The sequence below is a fragment of the Pyrgilauda ruficollis genome, unplaced genomic scaffold (assembly GCF_017590135.1).
Source record: "Pyrgilauda ruficollis isolate IOZ18807 unplaced genomic scaffold, ASM1759013v1 scaffold5, whole genome shotgun sequence".
Taxonomy (NCBI): Eukaryota; Metazoa; Chordata; class Aves; order Passeriformes; family Passeridae; genus Pyrgilauda; species Pyrgilauda ruficollis.
The window spans coordinates 8190557-8204996 of NW_024526599.1; the positions used below are offsets into that span (position 1 = coordinate 8190557).

The following is a 14440-nucleotide window of genomic DNA, read 5'->3' on the forward strand; positions in this document are numbered from 1 at the left end:
TGTTTGTGTAACCAGCTGACAAATGGGACCAATTCCCCCATTCAAATCCCTTCTTTATTGTTAGGTTTATTGTTCTTAAGCTGGATCTATGCCACAGCTTAGTTTACCTTTAGTCTGACAAGTGCTGGTGATGCAGAGGCGTGGGCAGAGAGAAAGGTGGGGAGAGGGATTGCTTAACGCTGTACCACACCGATAGGAGGTCTGTGAGATTGCCACTTCAGTGGTCCCAGCAGTGGCTGCTTGCAATGAGAATACAGAGGGTCAGTGTAAAGAGTTGCAAACAAACACTTAAAGGAAGCAGAGATTGAGCTTCTTTAACCCGGGCTCACTTGGAACTTGTCTTCCTGTTGTTCTGGAAACAGCACTGTATAAAAGGTGTTTTTAAATAGCATTGCATAAAGAACATGTTTATCTCAGCTTCTGTCTGATCAAAGCAGCTTCATATGATCTTGAATTCTGGCTAACTATAGGGCACAGTAGCAGAATACTCTGATATAATTAAATACCCCTGTTAGCAGGGATCTGCTTCCAGAGAGCACTGAAAAATCAGCATAGCTTTCAGATTGGGTCAGTAACTGCACAAGCCTTCAGTGAGATTTTTAAGGCATTAAAACTGTCTCTGTGCTACCCTGAACTAAAAAAACAAGTTAGAGTGGTGTTTGAAGGACAGAGGGTATGGTTTAAGAAATCATATAAAATATATGTTTTGAGCAGAGAGGTTTTGTCTGGCTCTTTTTTTTTTGCCTAACTGTAATCATAGTCATTGTACAAGCAGCACCGCATTTCCAAGAAAACTATCCAAGAAATCAAATGGTAATACCCCGTGTGACAGGGCTAGCACCAATTTTTAATCAAAATGTATAAATAACACTTGTGTCTTTAATTTAAAACTAGTAACATGGCATAAATCATCATCAGAATCATTGCTTCATCTGTAGCTTTTTAAAAAAATGTACCTAGGAAGCAACATATTTTAGAGCAATCAGAACTCTTTCAAATTCATCCAGCCCTAGAGTGGCAAAAGAATAATTTGTACTATCAGCACTTTCAATAGCAAGTCATCTGTCTAACACAGGAACCATGCTAAACTGGATTTTACTATTCAAATAATTCTGTTTTATTTAAAAACTAAAAATGCCCCAAACACAAACTGTGAAAAACACATGTACTACAGCTTAGCCTAGGACCTGATCATTGTCCTACACTTCCTACTACAGGTTATTCTAACTACCAAAATTATTAACATTCAGATTCCATGTCTCCATGGCCTGTTCTTGGCCCACAAATTTGCCTCAGCTCTCCCCTCATATTTCCATAGAGACTAAAAGTGCATTACCACAACTCTTGATTGTGCTCCATGACTGTTGGGCCCCGTGGCCCTCCTTCCCATGTTGCACTGCCCAGCTCAGACACAAGAGCATACTTGTTGCCCTGTCTATTGATAACATCGCTGGAAGGCTGCTGCCAAATGTAGCAGGCAAGTGTGGATCTTCCATTATTTTCCCTACTTGGGCATTGAAAAAAATGCTTTTACCTGCATAGATCCCAATCTCCCGCGAACTTGCAAGAGTACAACTGCACCAAGCTACTGTTATATTCAGTGCTTTTCTAACAGTGCTTTTGTAACTCAAATATAGTTTAAAAGGTCTGTCTAAAAGCTTATTCCACCAAATTTCGTCAACAGAGTGAAGTAAATGGCAATACTTCTACATGAGAGGTTACTTGGATCTTCCTTAATGGGTTAATAAAAGCAATATATGACAATGTGTCAGCATTGAAACATTTGCAAAGTAAAAAGGCTTTTTTAGAGAACAGGACTGATGTTCAAACTTAAATATGCACTTACTGAAGACAAGGTAGACAATATCCACTGCTCTTCCCTCATCTACCATGCTAGTAGTTTGCTTGGTAGGATAATAATCTTCATAGAAGGGTATCATGTTGGTTAAGTATGACACATTTAAGCACCCATGCTGACTACTCCTGATCACTTTCCTGTCCTTCATGAACCTGGAAATGACTTTCAGGATCAGTGGTTTTCAGGATCTGCTGTTCAATAACTCTGAAGGAAGGCTGCATCCAGATCCAATGGATTTATTTATATCAAGCAGTTTAAGTATTCCCTAACCCGATCCTTTTCTACCAAGGGTATGCCTTCCTTGTTCTTGCTTTTCACTCTGGTCTCCAGGTCCTGGGATTTCTGAGGGCTTGTCATACTAATGAAGACAAAGGAAAGACAGAATTTAGTACCTCAACCTCTTCAACGTCCTGTGACACTGGGTCCCTACCCCACTTAGCAGCAGACCCACATATTTTGCTGTTTGTGTACTTAGAGAAGCCCATCCTGCTGCCTTTCTTGTTGCCTTGTTCCCTCACCAGACTCAACTACTGTTGAGCTTTGCCCTTCCTAATCCTATCATTGCATCCTCAAGAATTGTTTCTATGTTCCTTTTCTGGTATCTATTACTTTCTGACCTTTCTGTATGCTTGCTTTTCATGGTTGAGTGTTCCTAGGAGCTCCTTGCTCATCCAAACAGGCCTTGTGGTATCGTTGCTTAACTTCCTGCTCATTGGGATGGACTGTTCTGGAGCTTTGAAGAGATGATCCTTGAATATCAAACAGCCAGCCTGGTCCCCTCTTCCCTCCATAGCCTTATCCTATGGGACTCTATCAGGCAGATCCATGAAGAGGCCAAAATCTGCTCTCCCAATGTTCAGGGCTGTTGTCTTGCTGCTTGCCTTGCTCCATTCTTTTAGGAGTCTAAAATCAACTGTCACTGAAGCCAATACTGCCTTCAGTTGTCACATCCCTGACAAACTCTTCCTTATTTGCAAGCGTGAGGTATATCAGATCTTCTCACTGATTTCTGTGTCATCTCTATCAGGAAATTTCCAGCAGTGCTTTCCAGGAACTTCCTGGATTTCTAAATGCCCTGCAGTTTTATCAGGGTGTTTAAAGCCTACCACAAGGATCAGGTCTAACATGGTCTAAACATAAGAACTACTAAAGGTTAAAGGTTTTATGTAAATTGATAAAATTCACTTGAAGTCAGAATTTTAATGTGCTTCTATAAATGATAGTAAACATAGATATCTATATTCCACTGTGTAGAATTTAAGATGCTAACACTTATAATGTCTATGTCCTGCTTAAAAGAATAACCTTATTTAAATAACAGGTACTCAGTTTATTCAATACCATTTCACTCTCAGAAAGCTTCAACAAATCTGTCAGGACTGAGTGAAACTCATCAAGGAATTCAAAAGCCAAGATATTTCATTTCCTTATGTTACCTTAATCCTAGGCAAGATAAAATCTATGAGTCTAAAAAACCAATCTGAGAGCTTCAGGGATTAATCTCATCTACCTGCCTCATCCATGCCATAAACTTCTGGACAATATCAGAGATGTTTCTGCAGCATTTGACTAATATGAATGAGACCAGGCCCAGGCTTTTCTCATTCAAGAAGTCACTTGGTTATCTGAATGCATAAATTCCACTACAAAAATCATTAATATTTGAATTCAAGTTTCTGTATGTTGACTTAAATTTGCCTTTATCTAATTCTGAGGACACTTGTTTTTAAGCAATGGCTTGCAGTGGTTTTATTAAGACTGCTTATGTTCCTGCTTAAGGTGCACCTCTACCAGGTAAATGCACAGCCTGTGCTAAGCAGCAGTAGTAGTAGTAATCATCATCATCATCATCATCATCATCAAAAAAAAAGCCCACACTTTGGCTAGTGATGAATTGCTGGTACTCTCTTCAATTTTCTGTGAAGCAAATTGGTTTAAATCAGTAAGCCAGGCAGCTCAGCGGACACATTTAACTTGTAATTTTGTCAAGAAAATACATCAGAGTAAAACTCACAGAAGAACTTAAGATGATAACCATACTGTTAGAAGCAGCTGAAGATGACTTTTTAATTTTTCCCTTGGACTTATGTAGATGTTCAGACATGTACTGCACCTTAGTATCACTTAAAAGTACTTCACCCAAAGCTGATTGAAGTCAATGAGATGCTTTTCATTAACCCTCCAGGGTTTTAAGTGAGGCTTTAAGGCTTTTACTTCAGCACCTAACTACAGGCATAGCAGCATGGTGACTGACATCCAGGTGATGACCATTGTGCCCAAACTGATAATAAGTCAAAGCTTAATTGAAGAGCCTCAAACTTTACAGTCATAATAATAATGGAAATAAAAATCAGAGAAGGTAATCCAGTCCTCTCTCTTATATCTCTTAATTATACAACTTTTACTAGTCTTCAAGAGAAAAAAGTGAAGACTTTTCCATACATATCTTCAAGTATAGCATAAACAATGAGAAGCTTATAGGCAAGTGAGAGGCTGTAAGGCTAAGTAAGGCTTCAAAGTGGGTTACCCAGTGTCTCCTCTCACTGAATGTCTCTGGTGGCTGATCACCAAGAGAAAGTTTACTCTAGACGTATAAGCTGACATTTAGGTTACACGAATTAAAATTATAAAAACAGCTTTAAATGAAAAGAGCTGAATAACAGTATTCAACAACTACATTTTCAACTTCTCTTTTGCCTGAAACATCTTCGCATTGCCAGTCACATTTCTACAAGCCCTATATGGCCTCTCACCCATGTGTTCAAGCACACACTGAATAGGATCTTTCAAGGACATGTTTTCACAGACAGCTTTTATTAAGAAACAACATAAACAGCATAATAAAAACTTGGGAGACTTTCATAGCTTGGGAGAGGCTGGGGCCGGGGGGAAGATTGCAAAGGGAAAAACAGCAGCAGAGTATCAGTGTGGATATGAGCCAAGAGAGACAAGGAGGGCTTTGTTGATCAGGTTACTCCTCCTGCCATAAACAAACCTTCTCCATGTTGTGCAGAAGAAGAAGCAAATGGACTCATGCAGTAGGTGGGTGCAATGAAAAGCTGTTATTTTTCAGTGGTGCCAAAACCATTTCATTTCCTTTGTTTCAAAAAGCAATTTAGATTAATCCAAGGTAAAGAGTATTAAAAAAATATATTTTCAGAGTAATTTATAAAGGTCCATATCCTTTTTCTGGAAATGGAACAGAGAGCCTGTTTATCATTTATACTTCTTTGACCACCACTTTGCTCAAAAACAAACCATTTACCTCAGTCTGTTGACCCCCCAAAATAAACAAATATCTGATTCTCCCTTTGAGTCTTTTTGTGTCTGACAGAAGGCATCAAGACTTCATCTAGATCTTCTGCTTTTTCTCTCTTCCAAACTCTACTTCCCTGTATATCTGAAATGTTGCATAATTTGTAGCAAACTAGTTAACCATGCAGAGCATCTCCTGTGCAGCACTTTTCACCTGGGGCAAATTCTTGCAACTAAGCCGGACCTATGATAAATAATCAGATCATCAATTCAGATATTTGGAAAACACAAGACAGTGTGTGCTGTCAGTTTTGCTGCAATGAGCTGGATGTTCTGTATGGACATACTTCCTACACAGGCTTTGTAAATTATATCCTTCTAAATTTTGAGAAACTTGCCTATGAGACGCTTGCCGGAAGATCATTTTAATGAAAGAAACTATTTAAAGCACTGTGCTGAATAGAACTGAATTTTATCATATACTCAGGCACTTTGCAAAATCAGAGTACAAATTTCTGCAGCTTCCTCAGAAAGCAGCTAGCAAGGGGATGAAATACAAAGTGAGAGCAGAAGCTCCATGGAAGATGGAGGAAGGGAGGCAGTAGTCACCAAGCCCAGTGCTGCCCTGGAAGATGCCAGTCCTGCCACTTAGCAGCTGTAGAGACAACTGAGGGAAAGACATTTTGGCAATGCATAGCACCAGAGTAGTGTAGGTGTGAGTGCCTTGGAGACTAGGAAAGAAAGCTGATGTTTGTCCTTGTGAATGCACTCCAGAGTAGTTGAAATATCGACTTCGATCAGACCATTAACTCTGTTATGCATGGGCAGAAATACTGAAGTCATTTCTGACCACAGGTTAATTAAAGTGTAAGAGCCAAAGCTGATCACATTTGTTCATCTTGTATGTTATACTCAAGCATTTGAAATTCTGCAAAACCTGTATAGAAGAATTTTCTTTCATGTCAGCTTTAGTAATGACTTGGCTAATTAGTAATAACTCAGGGAAGCAGATACCACATATTAAAGAACACAAGAATGAAGAGGACATGGTAGATCTTGGAGCTGTATATATAACCTTCAACTGAGAAATGACTGTCAAAATTTATCATTTGGTTATAATTATTATTCCTCTCTCTTTCCACTCAACTGAATTAATCTGTTGCAGACACAGATGTTATTTAAGCTCGTGTTTCCTACTGTTTTGTATGCTTCAAAAATAAGAGAAGATAGAAAATCTCCTTATTGTGTTCATTCTCTATGTACTGCTTTGGTAAATTCTTTGATACAAAGTAGGAAGGAAAGCATTAAACTGAAGTATTATGAGGGCCAGAAAAAAAATCCAGAGAAGAATCCAGAAAAAAAAAAAAAAACCAACAACAAAACAACAAAAAAACCCAAAAAAAACCCACAAACAAACAAACAAAAAACCAACCAAAAAAAAAGACAAAAAAAAACCCCCTAACTATATGCCATTAACTTATTTCTGTAAAAAGCTAATACCCAAAATCAGATTTTTAGGAAAGAGTGTGAACTTCCAGCCATCAATGCTGTTTTATTTAGTAGAAAGCCTAGGCAAATGGTGAACTTTGAGAAAGCTCTCAGTTTTTTGATCTGAGAATGTTTCTCTGAGGTCAAAATGAGAATCTGATATACAGGCCTGGATTGAAACATATACTGATTTACAGTCTGAATATGAATCAGCATAAAATTTTCCCTTTAGGATCCATTAATAATAGCTGGTACTGTAGTGCAAGAGCACAAAGTCAGAATATATGAGCCCTTAGCCATTCACACCTTCATCAGTGATGAGATGCAGTCAGCATCAGCTCAAGTCCCCCAGGGGTTCTGTCATGTTGATTTCTTTTCCTGCTTTAAATCTTTTCTCTTTATGTGGTCATAATGACAGGGTAGATTATATACATATAGAAATATATTTTTAAATTTCCAGTCCTCTCTTAGCCTACCAAAGGCAGGTTTTATTGTCAATTAATCACTTCCTTTCTTATTATCCTTTTTTAATGTTGATGTGAAAGTCATCAATTACTGTACATAGTAACAATGACACAACCTTTTTTTTTTAAAAAAAAAAAGCAAAATGGGAACACAGATGTATTTATTAACATTACATACAAATATGCTGGTTTATTTAGATTATGCAGAAATGTTATGCAGAAATGTTTGTAGTTGATCAAAGTGACGTTTAAGATGCTAAAATAACTGACAAATGAAGCAAATACTGATGCTTATTAGATAGTTACATTTGTCATTTAAGGCTGGAGATTTGACATGAAATGTATGACACATAAATAATAAGATACATTATAGATCACTCACTGTTCTGTTTTTCTGTCAGTAAAACTTTTCTACAAGTCTGAAAGAATAAAAGGGATCTTCAGGCTTTTGAGACAGGAATCAACACGTGCTGAAGTGTGGGACGTTTGACAAAACAGCACGTAGAAGAAATAAATATCAATCCAGAATGATTGAAAAATTACAGTGAAACACGAACCCTGTCAGCTTATCCTGTAAGAAATGTAGCATATATAGGAGAAGCCATGCTGGAGCTCTGAAAATGAAAAAGAGAATCAGTACTGTAGCTGGCTGTTGGGAGGGGAAAGCTTTGGAGAACTCCAGCGTCAAGTCATGAAACCAAAGACAAAAATACTGCTCTCAGTAGATCTGAGCAACACCCTGCAGATGTTAGGTCAGCACCTCAGAGAGACTACTTTTATCTCTGTCCTCGTAACAAATCCCTCAGAAGAGCCATGAATTTGCCTCTGAAATTCTCCAAATGCATTTTCCTGCAGAACAGTGCTTACATTGTGTTCATTTCCACTGTCATTACAGGCTGTGTGCCCTGTGCTATTTGTGTGACAAAGCACTAACCTGCGTCCTCAGCAGAGGCTCAGAAAGGCTTCTTGCAGGGAAGTGAGGAGACATAAGAAGCCTGATCCCAGGACAGCAGTGCAGAGGGAAAACAGCTGCTGAGCTCAACAAGGATGAGCAGGAAGAATGCTCCCATTTTCAGTTCACCCTGTTGGTCAGGTGCTGGGGGCAAAAAACACCTGACATGCATTCTCAGGAGATAGTATGACACACTGTCAGATGGGCTCTGTGTGATTTGAGGCTGTACCTCAAGCAGAGAAATGTTGACATCGGAAGAATTACGTTGCTATCCCACCGGAGACCTCCAAATCTTAGGACACACCTGGTTCAGATCCCTGAGCACCAGCAGGCTCCTCTAAGGTTCCTCTACACCTACTCTGTATAAGCACCTAATTCAGCTTAGTCAAAAATTTCCAGCAAACTAACTGGAAAGTTTCTTAACTGAGTGAATTTTCTTTTTGCACTGCATTGAAAGAAAGGGCTTAAAAAAAAAAAAAAAAAAAAAAAAAAAGAAAAAAACTTTTTGTAATGGGAAAAACCAACTGTGACAATCTTAATTTTAAAAAAACCTGGTTTTGTACACGGTATCTCATTGTGAAAATACACATCCTTTGAAATATGAAAATTGTTGCAAAGTGAGAGAGAAATAATTTCGGGAAACCCCTGACAAGTTATTAACAGCACATTCCATGGAGAAGCACAAAGAAAAAGGAAATCTCATCAAATACAAAAGGCCAAAGCTCTGAAAGAACCTTCTGTCTTATAATTAATTTTCTACATTCTGCCTCTGTTCTCAAGCACAGAAAACTCCTTCTAAATTAAATTATCTTCCAGTAGAGAAATACATGGAATTATAATGCACAAGAACACATTGCTACTTTAATATTCTACACTATTTATAAGACAGCACAAGGCACAATGTTTCACTTTTAAATACTGGCAACCCAAATAATTTTAATTTCTTAGGTATTTATCTATGTCAAATTTAGAACATATGAAATTCACCATAACATCCTGAGATATTTTTGCTTAGAAATATATCACATCAGATTTCCATTTATGTTGCATTTACATTTATATCCATTTTGAAGACTGTCTTGTCTGCCAGAATGATTTAAATTGACCTTGCTGAAAGAAAGTAGGGTCTATACTGTATTTTTAAAAGCTGATTATTCAGAAAGACATTGATGATATAGCAAAGTACACTGTATGACACAGAACCTCAGCTGGCTGGTGCTGCTGCAATTTCATTTACAGCAGTCAAGTTATATGGTTTCCCTCAACTGGGATCTAGCCACGAATATTTTGTTTAATTCGAGGATATATATTTTAAGCAGTAACAGAGGTCTATTGTGTATATTTGGGAAATGTTTCCACGCTTCAACCAACTGTAGGAACTGTGAGTTTGGAAGCTAAACATACCAATTATACCCAACCTATATTCACACCCTTCTTTTAAATTTTGCAGGTCTTGATCAAACCATCCTTTGCCTTGGATATTGTCCAGGTTTATGCCATTGCACATGAACACAAAGTATTATGAGGCTATACATTATTTATATAGTTCAACACTAATTATTATGAAAAGACTCAGGTAGCTCAATCTTACTTTTTTAATACCAAACCTGAATTTCTCTGTCACCTGTGAGGATGGAATTGCACCTTGTCCAGACAGCAAACAGTCCCATCTCCCTCTAGATTCTGGACATAGGTCTCAAGGAGAACTTACATGGTGCACAGGCTTGGAACAGATGGTGCATTTCATCCCAGTAACAGTAACTCCTGTCACTGATGCCAGATAAAAATGGGGTTTGGATTTTTTAAATTAAAAAGCCTGTGTTATTAAAACCAGCTGTAATCATTTGGGACTGAAGCCCCATTTATGTTTTCATTTGCTGTGCTGAATCATCAGTTATCCCATTGTGCTCTGTGGAATTACTGTAGGGTTTTATTCTTGTAAATGAGAACAGAATTTCTTTCTTAATGCTGTCTTTGAAACTAAGTGATTACAGCCCAAATTGCCTCTTTGAATGAGACAACTGTATGTCCCCATTTAAACATACTCTATTGGTGTCACATAATTATTTTTTTGCAAACCTACACTAACTTTACAGGATTTTAACGTCAATCAAAAGACAAATTTTTTTTAAAATCTTCTTCAAATCAGAATTTTCTGATTTTATTTTTTGGTGGGCAGTGCCCCTGTGGTTCATATTGTTTCTAATGATCTTAAATGGACACTCCTCAAACCTACTTCTTTAAAAAAAAATCAATAAGTAAACCTTTGTGCTGAAGCACAGAACTGTACAAAGAAAACAGAACAAAAACAGCTGATGAAAACCATAGGTAGCAGCAGGTCTGACTATGCCTTAAAATAAAATTCAGATATAACTTCTGTGAACATTAAAGCAATAAAAGGGACAAAAATGCACAGTGCATAATTTCAAAGTGACAACAATCAAATTTCCTTGGAAAAGGAAGAAAAACATTACCCTTTTTGTACTTGTTATATAATTGTGCTAGTCCTTGGACACACTTCACCTTCAATCACACTTCTTGCAGTTTGGTGTAGAATTTCTATTACTTCTTTATATTTTTTCATCATCATCACTATTTATTTTTTTAAATGTGATGGGGCTTGCCTGCCTTAAAGAGGTTTTTGAAATATCTGTGTGCATGGTGGACATGGCTATAGTCTCATAATCCTCCTCACGGGAGTGGAAGTGACAAAATTGAAAAAAAAACTGCAGGTCCCTTTGAAAGTTCTTATTGAGAAACCCGTAGAAGATGGGATTCACACAGGTGGAGATCATGGCAGTGAGGTGGCAAATCAGGAACAACAGGTTGTGGCTGCAGGTAGCAACAGGCAGAATTTCATGATTCCAATCAAACACGATATTGAAGATGGTGAGAGGCAGCCAGCAAACTGCAAATGCAACCACTATTGATATCAGCATGATGTTGATCCTTTTGGTTTCAGAGGATCTGTACTTACTGTCTCTCATCTTGTCCATCATGTTGTTCCTTTTTTTTAACCGTATGTATATCTGCAGGAAATTCAACAAAGAGAAACACATGGGATAAATTAACCTGCCACTGTCATCTTTGCAAGCATAAACAAACATCAGGTAGAACGAAGTACATATTGCAAGAGGATTCTATCTTACCTTCAGGTAGCAAATAAATATAAAACAAAGTGGTCCAAAGTACTGAATCACCAAAAGCGTTGTGGTATAAGAAAGCCTGGCAGTGTCCCAGGGGAACAGGTCCAAGCACACATATTTGTCCTTATATTCATCAAATGTTACATTTCTGAAGGGCTCATCTGTTAATACGTGGTAGATCAGGAAAGGCAAGGAGGAAGCTGTGGCTAAAATCCATATGGCAGCAATCCCCATGTAGGCATGTCTGTTGTTCGGCCTCCAGCCGCGGGGATTGATGATCAGCTGATGGCGCTCAATAGCAATGAGGACTAAAGAAAAGACCGAGACGGTGATGGAGGCACACTGCACAAAAGGGTTCAACTTGCACATGGCCTCCCCAAAAATCCAGTGGTCCATTAAAGTGTACACAAAGGTAAAGGGAAGACACATGATGGTCACTAGGAGATCAGAAAAGGACAGGTTGACAATGAGGATGTTGGTAACATTGCGCATCTCCTTTTGTTTTAAAATAATGACAATCAAGGCCAGATTCCCAGAGACTCCCAGAATTATCACAGTCCCATAAGCCAAGGCCAAAGTGAAGACCATGGCCAAAGGCACATGGCAATCTTCATCCTCAAACTGCAAGATCTGCGAGTTCATCTCCGAAAAATTCAGGTGACCGGAAACATTTCCCGGTGGGGCGAGCACCGAGGTGTTCATGTTGTTTCCAACTCGCCGCCGAGCTCCGCCGCCGCGCCGCGCTCATCCAGCCGCTGCGAGCTCTGAAGGCGCCCGGGGCCCCGCCGCGGAGCCCGGGCCGAGCCCCTCAGTGCCGCATGTCCCTCGCAGCACCTGGGGAGGAGGGAAGCAGCAGGGCCGGTCACGCCGTGTCCCGCGGCAGCTGGCCGCCCGCCGGGCTCGCTGCGCGGGAGGCGGCCGGCAGGAGCGAGGCGCGGCGCGGCCAGCGGGACACCGGCCCGGCCCGGCCCCTTGTCGCCGGCACAAGTCGCACGGAATAGCGAGCCGGGAAGCAATTTCAGCCTTCCACCAGCGCAGCCTCCACTTTGTGTTTTACATCTTCTTTTCACGAGTTTGATCTGCAAACGTCTGCTTTCTTAAACTGCTCTAAATGAAATTATATCCAGGCATCACATGAGGAGGAGGGGAAAGCCCATCTGACTAATGTGACGGGTGGGAAAAATGACATAATTGCTGCTTTTTTTTTTTTTTTTTTTTTTTTCCGAAACACATAAACTTGATGTTGAGTGGCCAAGTACCCTCAGCAGCACTGGCACTGAGTCAAAGGTAAATCAGGAACTCTGAACACCTTAATCTTAGCTAGCAGGGCTGTGCAGCAAAGAAAGAAGAATAAAAGACAAAACTCGGCAGATTTTAAACGCCTCAGAAAATTTCTTTAACCACGCAAGGGAAATAGGCGTGCTTAAATAACCACCCCTTTGCAAGGCCTTGGATTTTAAAAATCTGAAAATTAAGCATATGTGTTTAGAAGGCAAATTAAAAAATAAAATCAAATTCATTCATAAACAATTATAAAACAATTAATTGATAACCTGACACACCTTTACTTCAACTTGCCATTAGTGCCATTGAATCTGGGCATCATTAGTGGCACTGCATTCCACACTTAATCTGGAACTTTCTGTCTGCCTACTCCTATGAGCTAAATTTATTGCTCACTTAACCTCAGGTTATGGTAATGGAAGTAATGCCACTTAAAATTCACACAAGTGGGTTTCAAATGTGACTTCATAGGGCATTTATCAGAAAAACATTGCCGTAAAAACATTGTCCGCTAAAACGTACTTCAATAGAGGTTACCCTGAATAGGTGAGCTTTTGTTCTTAAATGATACTCGATATAAATCTCTGTACTATGTAAGTTTCTGGAGAAGAATTGTCTGTTTCTTACTGGTGACAGACACCCTTTTAACCAGCCACATGCTGGGCACCAGAGCTGGGGCTGCCTCCTCCCTAGGGCAATGTGTGAGGGCTGGGCTCGCAGCTGCAGCCCCTCCTGAGGGTCAGCCAAAGGGTGGCCAAGCCAATGCCATGCCTTGCTGCGGCTGTCAGAGCTAACCCCTGCTGGCTCTTCTGGCTCCTTCAGTCAGCACAAGGCTACGTGAAACTGTGACAGGCAATGTAGCTTGCCTCTGAGTGATATTTTACTGTGAGAGTTAACAGCAGTGATTTCAGACAAAAGGCTTCTCTGTCTGTTTGACCACTCTGATTTTTAAGCTATCTAGGTATGTACCTGAGTATTACCTCTCAGACCTTCTGCTAACTAAATGTGTCAGATCTCCTAGTCCACCAAATCTGTTTTAGGATCTAATAAAGAAATTTCCACCCCCAAGATCCCTTAAAGCATTACTTCTGTCACAGCAGAATGCTTTACTCAAATGAAAAGTGTGTGGCTGATGTGGAGAGCCAGGGCTCCTCAATTCCCACAGTGTAACTTTTATCATAGTCTGAAAAGCACCACCTGGATTTAATCATGAACTCCACCATCACTTGTATGGCACGAGGTGGGCACTCCAGCCCTGTGACTTGATAGAACGATGCAAAAGCAGGCAAGGAGCCATGTCCTGCAAGGAGGGAACTGGGCAGGTTCTTTCACCAGCCAGGACCAAACTGCCCCCAGCAATAAGGTATCCAGGGCTTCATGCTCTTGGTTTTTCTACTCCCTTAGCCAAGCTCTGTTCTTGCTTATTTATTAAATATCAAACTCCAAACCAGAAAATGCTACTGCTCCTTCTTCCCTCATCTTTCCCATAGCAGAGATGCAACCTCTCTGATGTTGGCAAGAGTGGATCTAGGAACCAGCCCGCTGCTGTCAAGTGACAAGCAGTGCTTCTTTCCTCTCCTGCTGCAAAATGGACCAGACAACAGAGGGGCATGAAGTTCAATCTCCTAGACAGCTGCACTGTTCCTTATCTCCTGAACCCCCAGCTCCCAAGTCAGGAAGGAGATCCCTCCCCACTCTGAGTGGTGGCTTGGCATGGGGAAAGCCCGTAGCTCTGCAGACCCCTCTGGGTGATTGCACAGTCTCCCCTAGCAAGCACACCCTCTTGACTCTCCGTGAGAGATTTTGGTCAAAAGTTTAGCACCAGCAGGCAAAAAGGGTGAAATAATGTGCTGTGAGGTGAATGGAAATGCACAGTAAAACTATCGGAGCTGTTCGAAAGCAAGAGCAAAATGCTGTCAGCCCAAGCTGAAGGTTCACCCAGCTGCTCAGAAGTTCTACCTGGAACCTAATCCTCCCCTGGATTTTGTCACTT

The 14440-nt window shown here is 40.1% G+C and overlaps 1 protein-coding gene across 1 annotated transcript; it reads right to left on the reverse strand.

Moving 5' to 3' along the window:
• Positions 1–10199: 10199 nt before the first annotated feature.
• On the reverse strand, positions 10200–11865 carry NPY1R (neuropeptide Y receptor Y1). Its single transcript, XM_041480064.1, has 2 exons — positions 11167–11865; positions 10200–11046 (listed from the first exon to the last, which is right to left on the reverse strand). Exons 1-2 carry the CDS (start codon positions 11863–11865, stop codon positions 10588–10590), a joined length of 1158 nt encoding a protein of 385 aa, XP_041335998.1. The 3' UTR covers positions 10200–10587.
• Positions 11866–14440: the final 2575 nt, after the last annotated feature.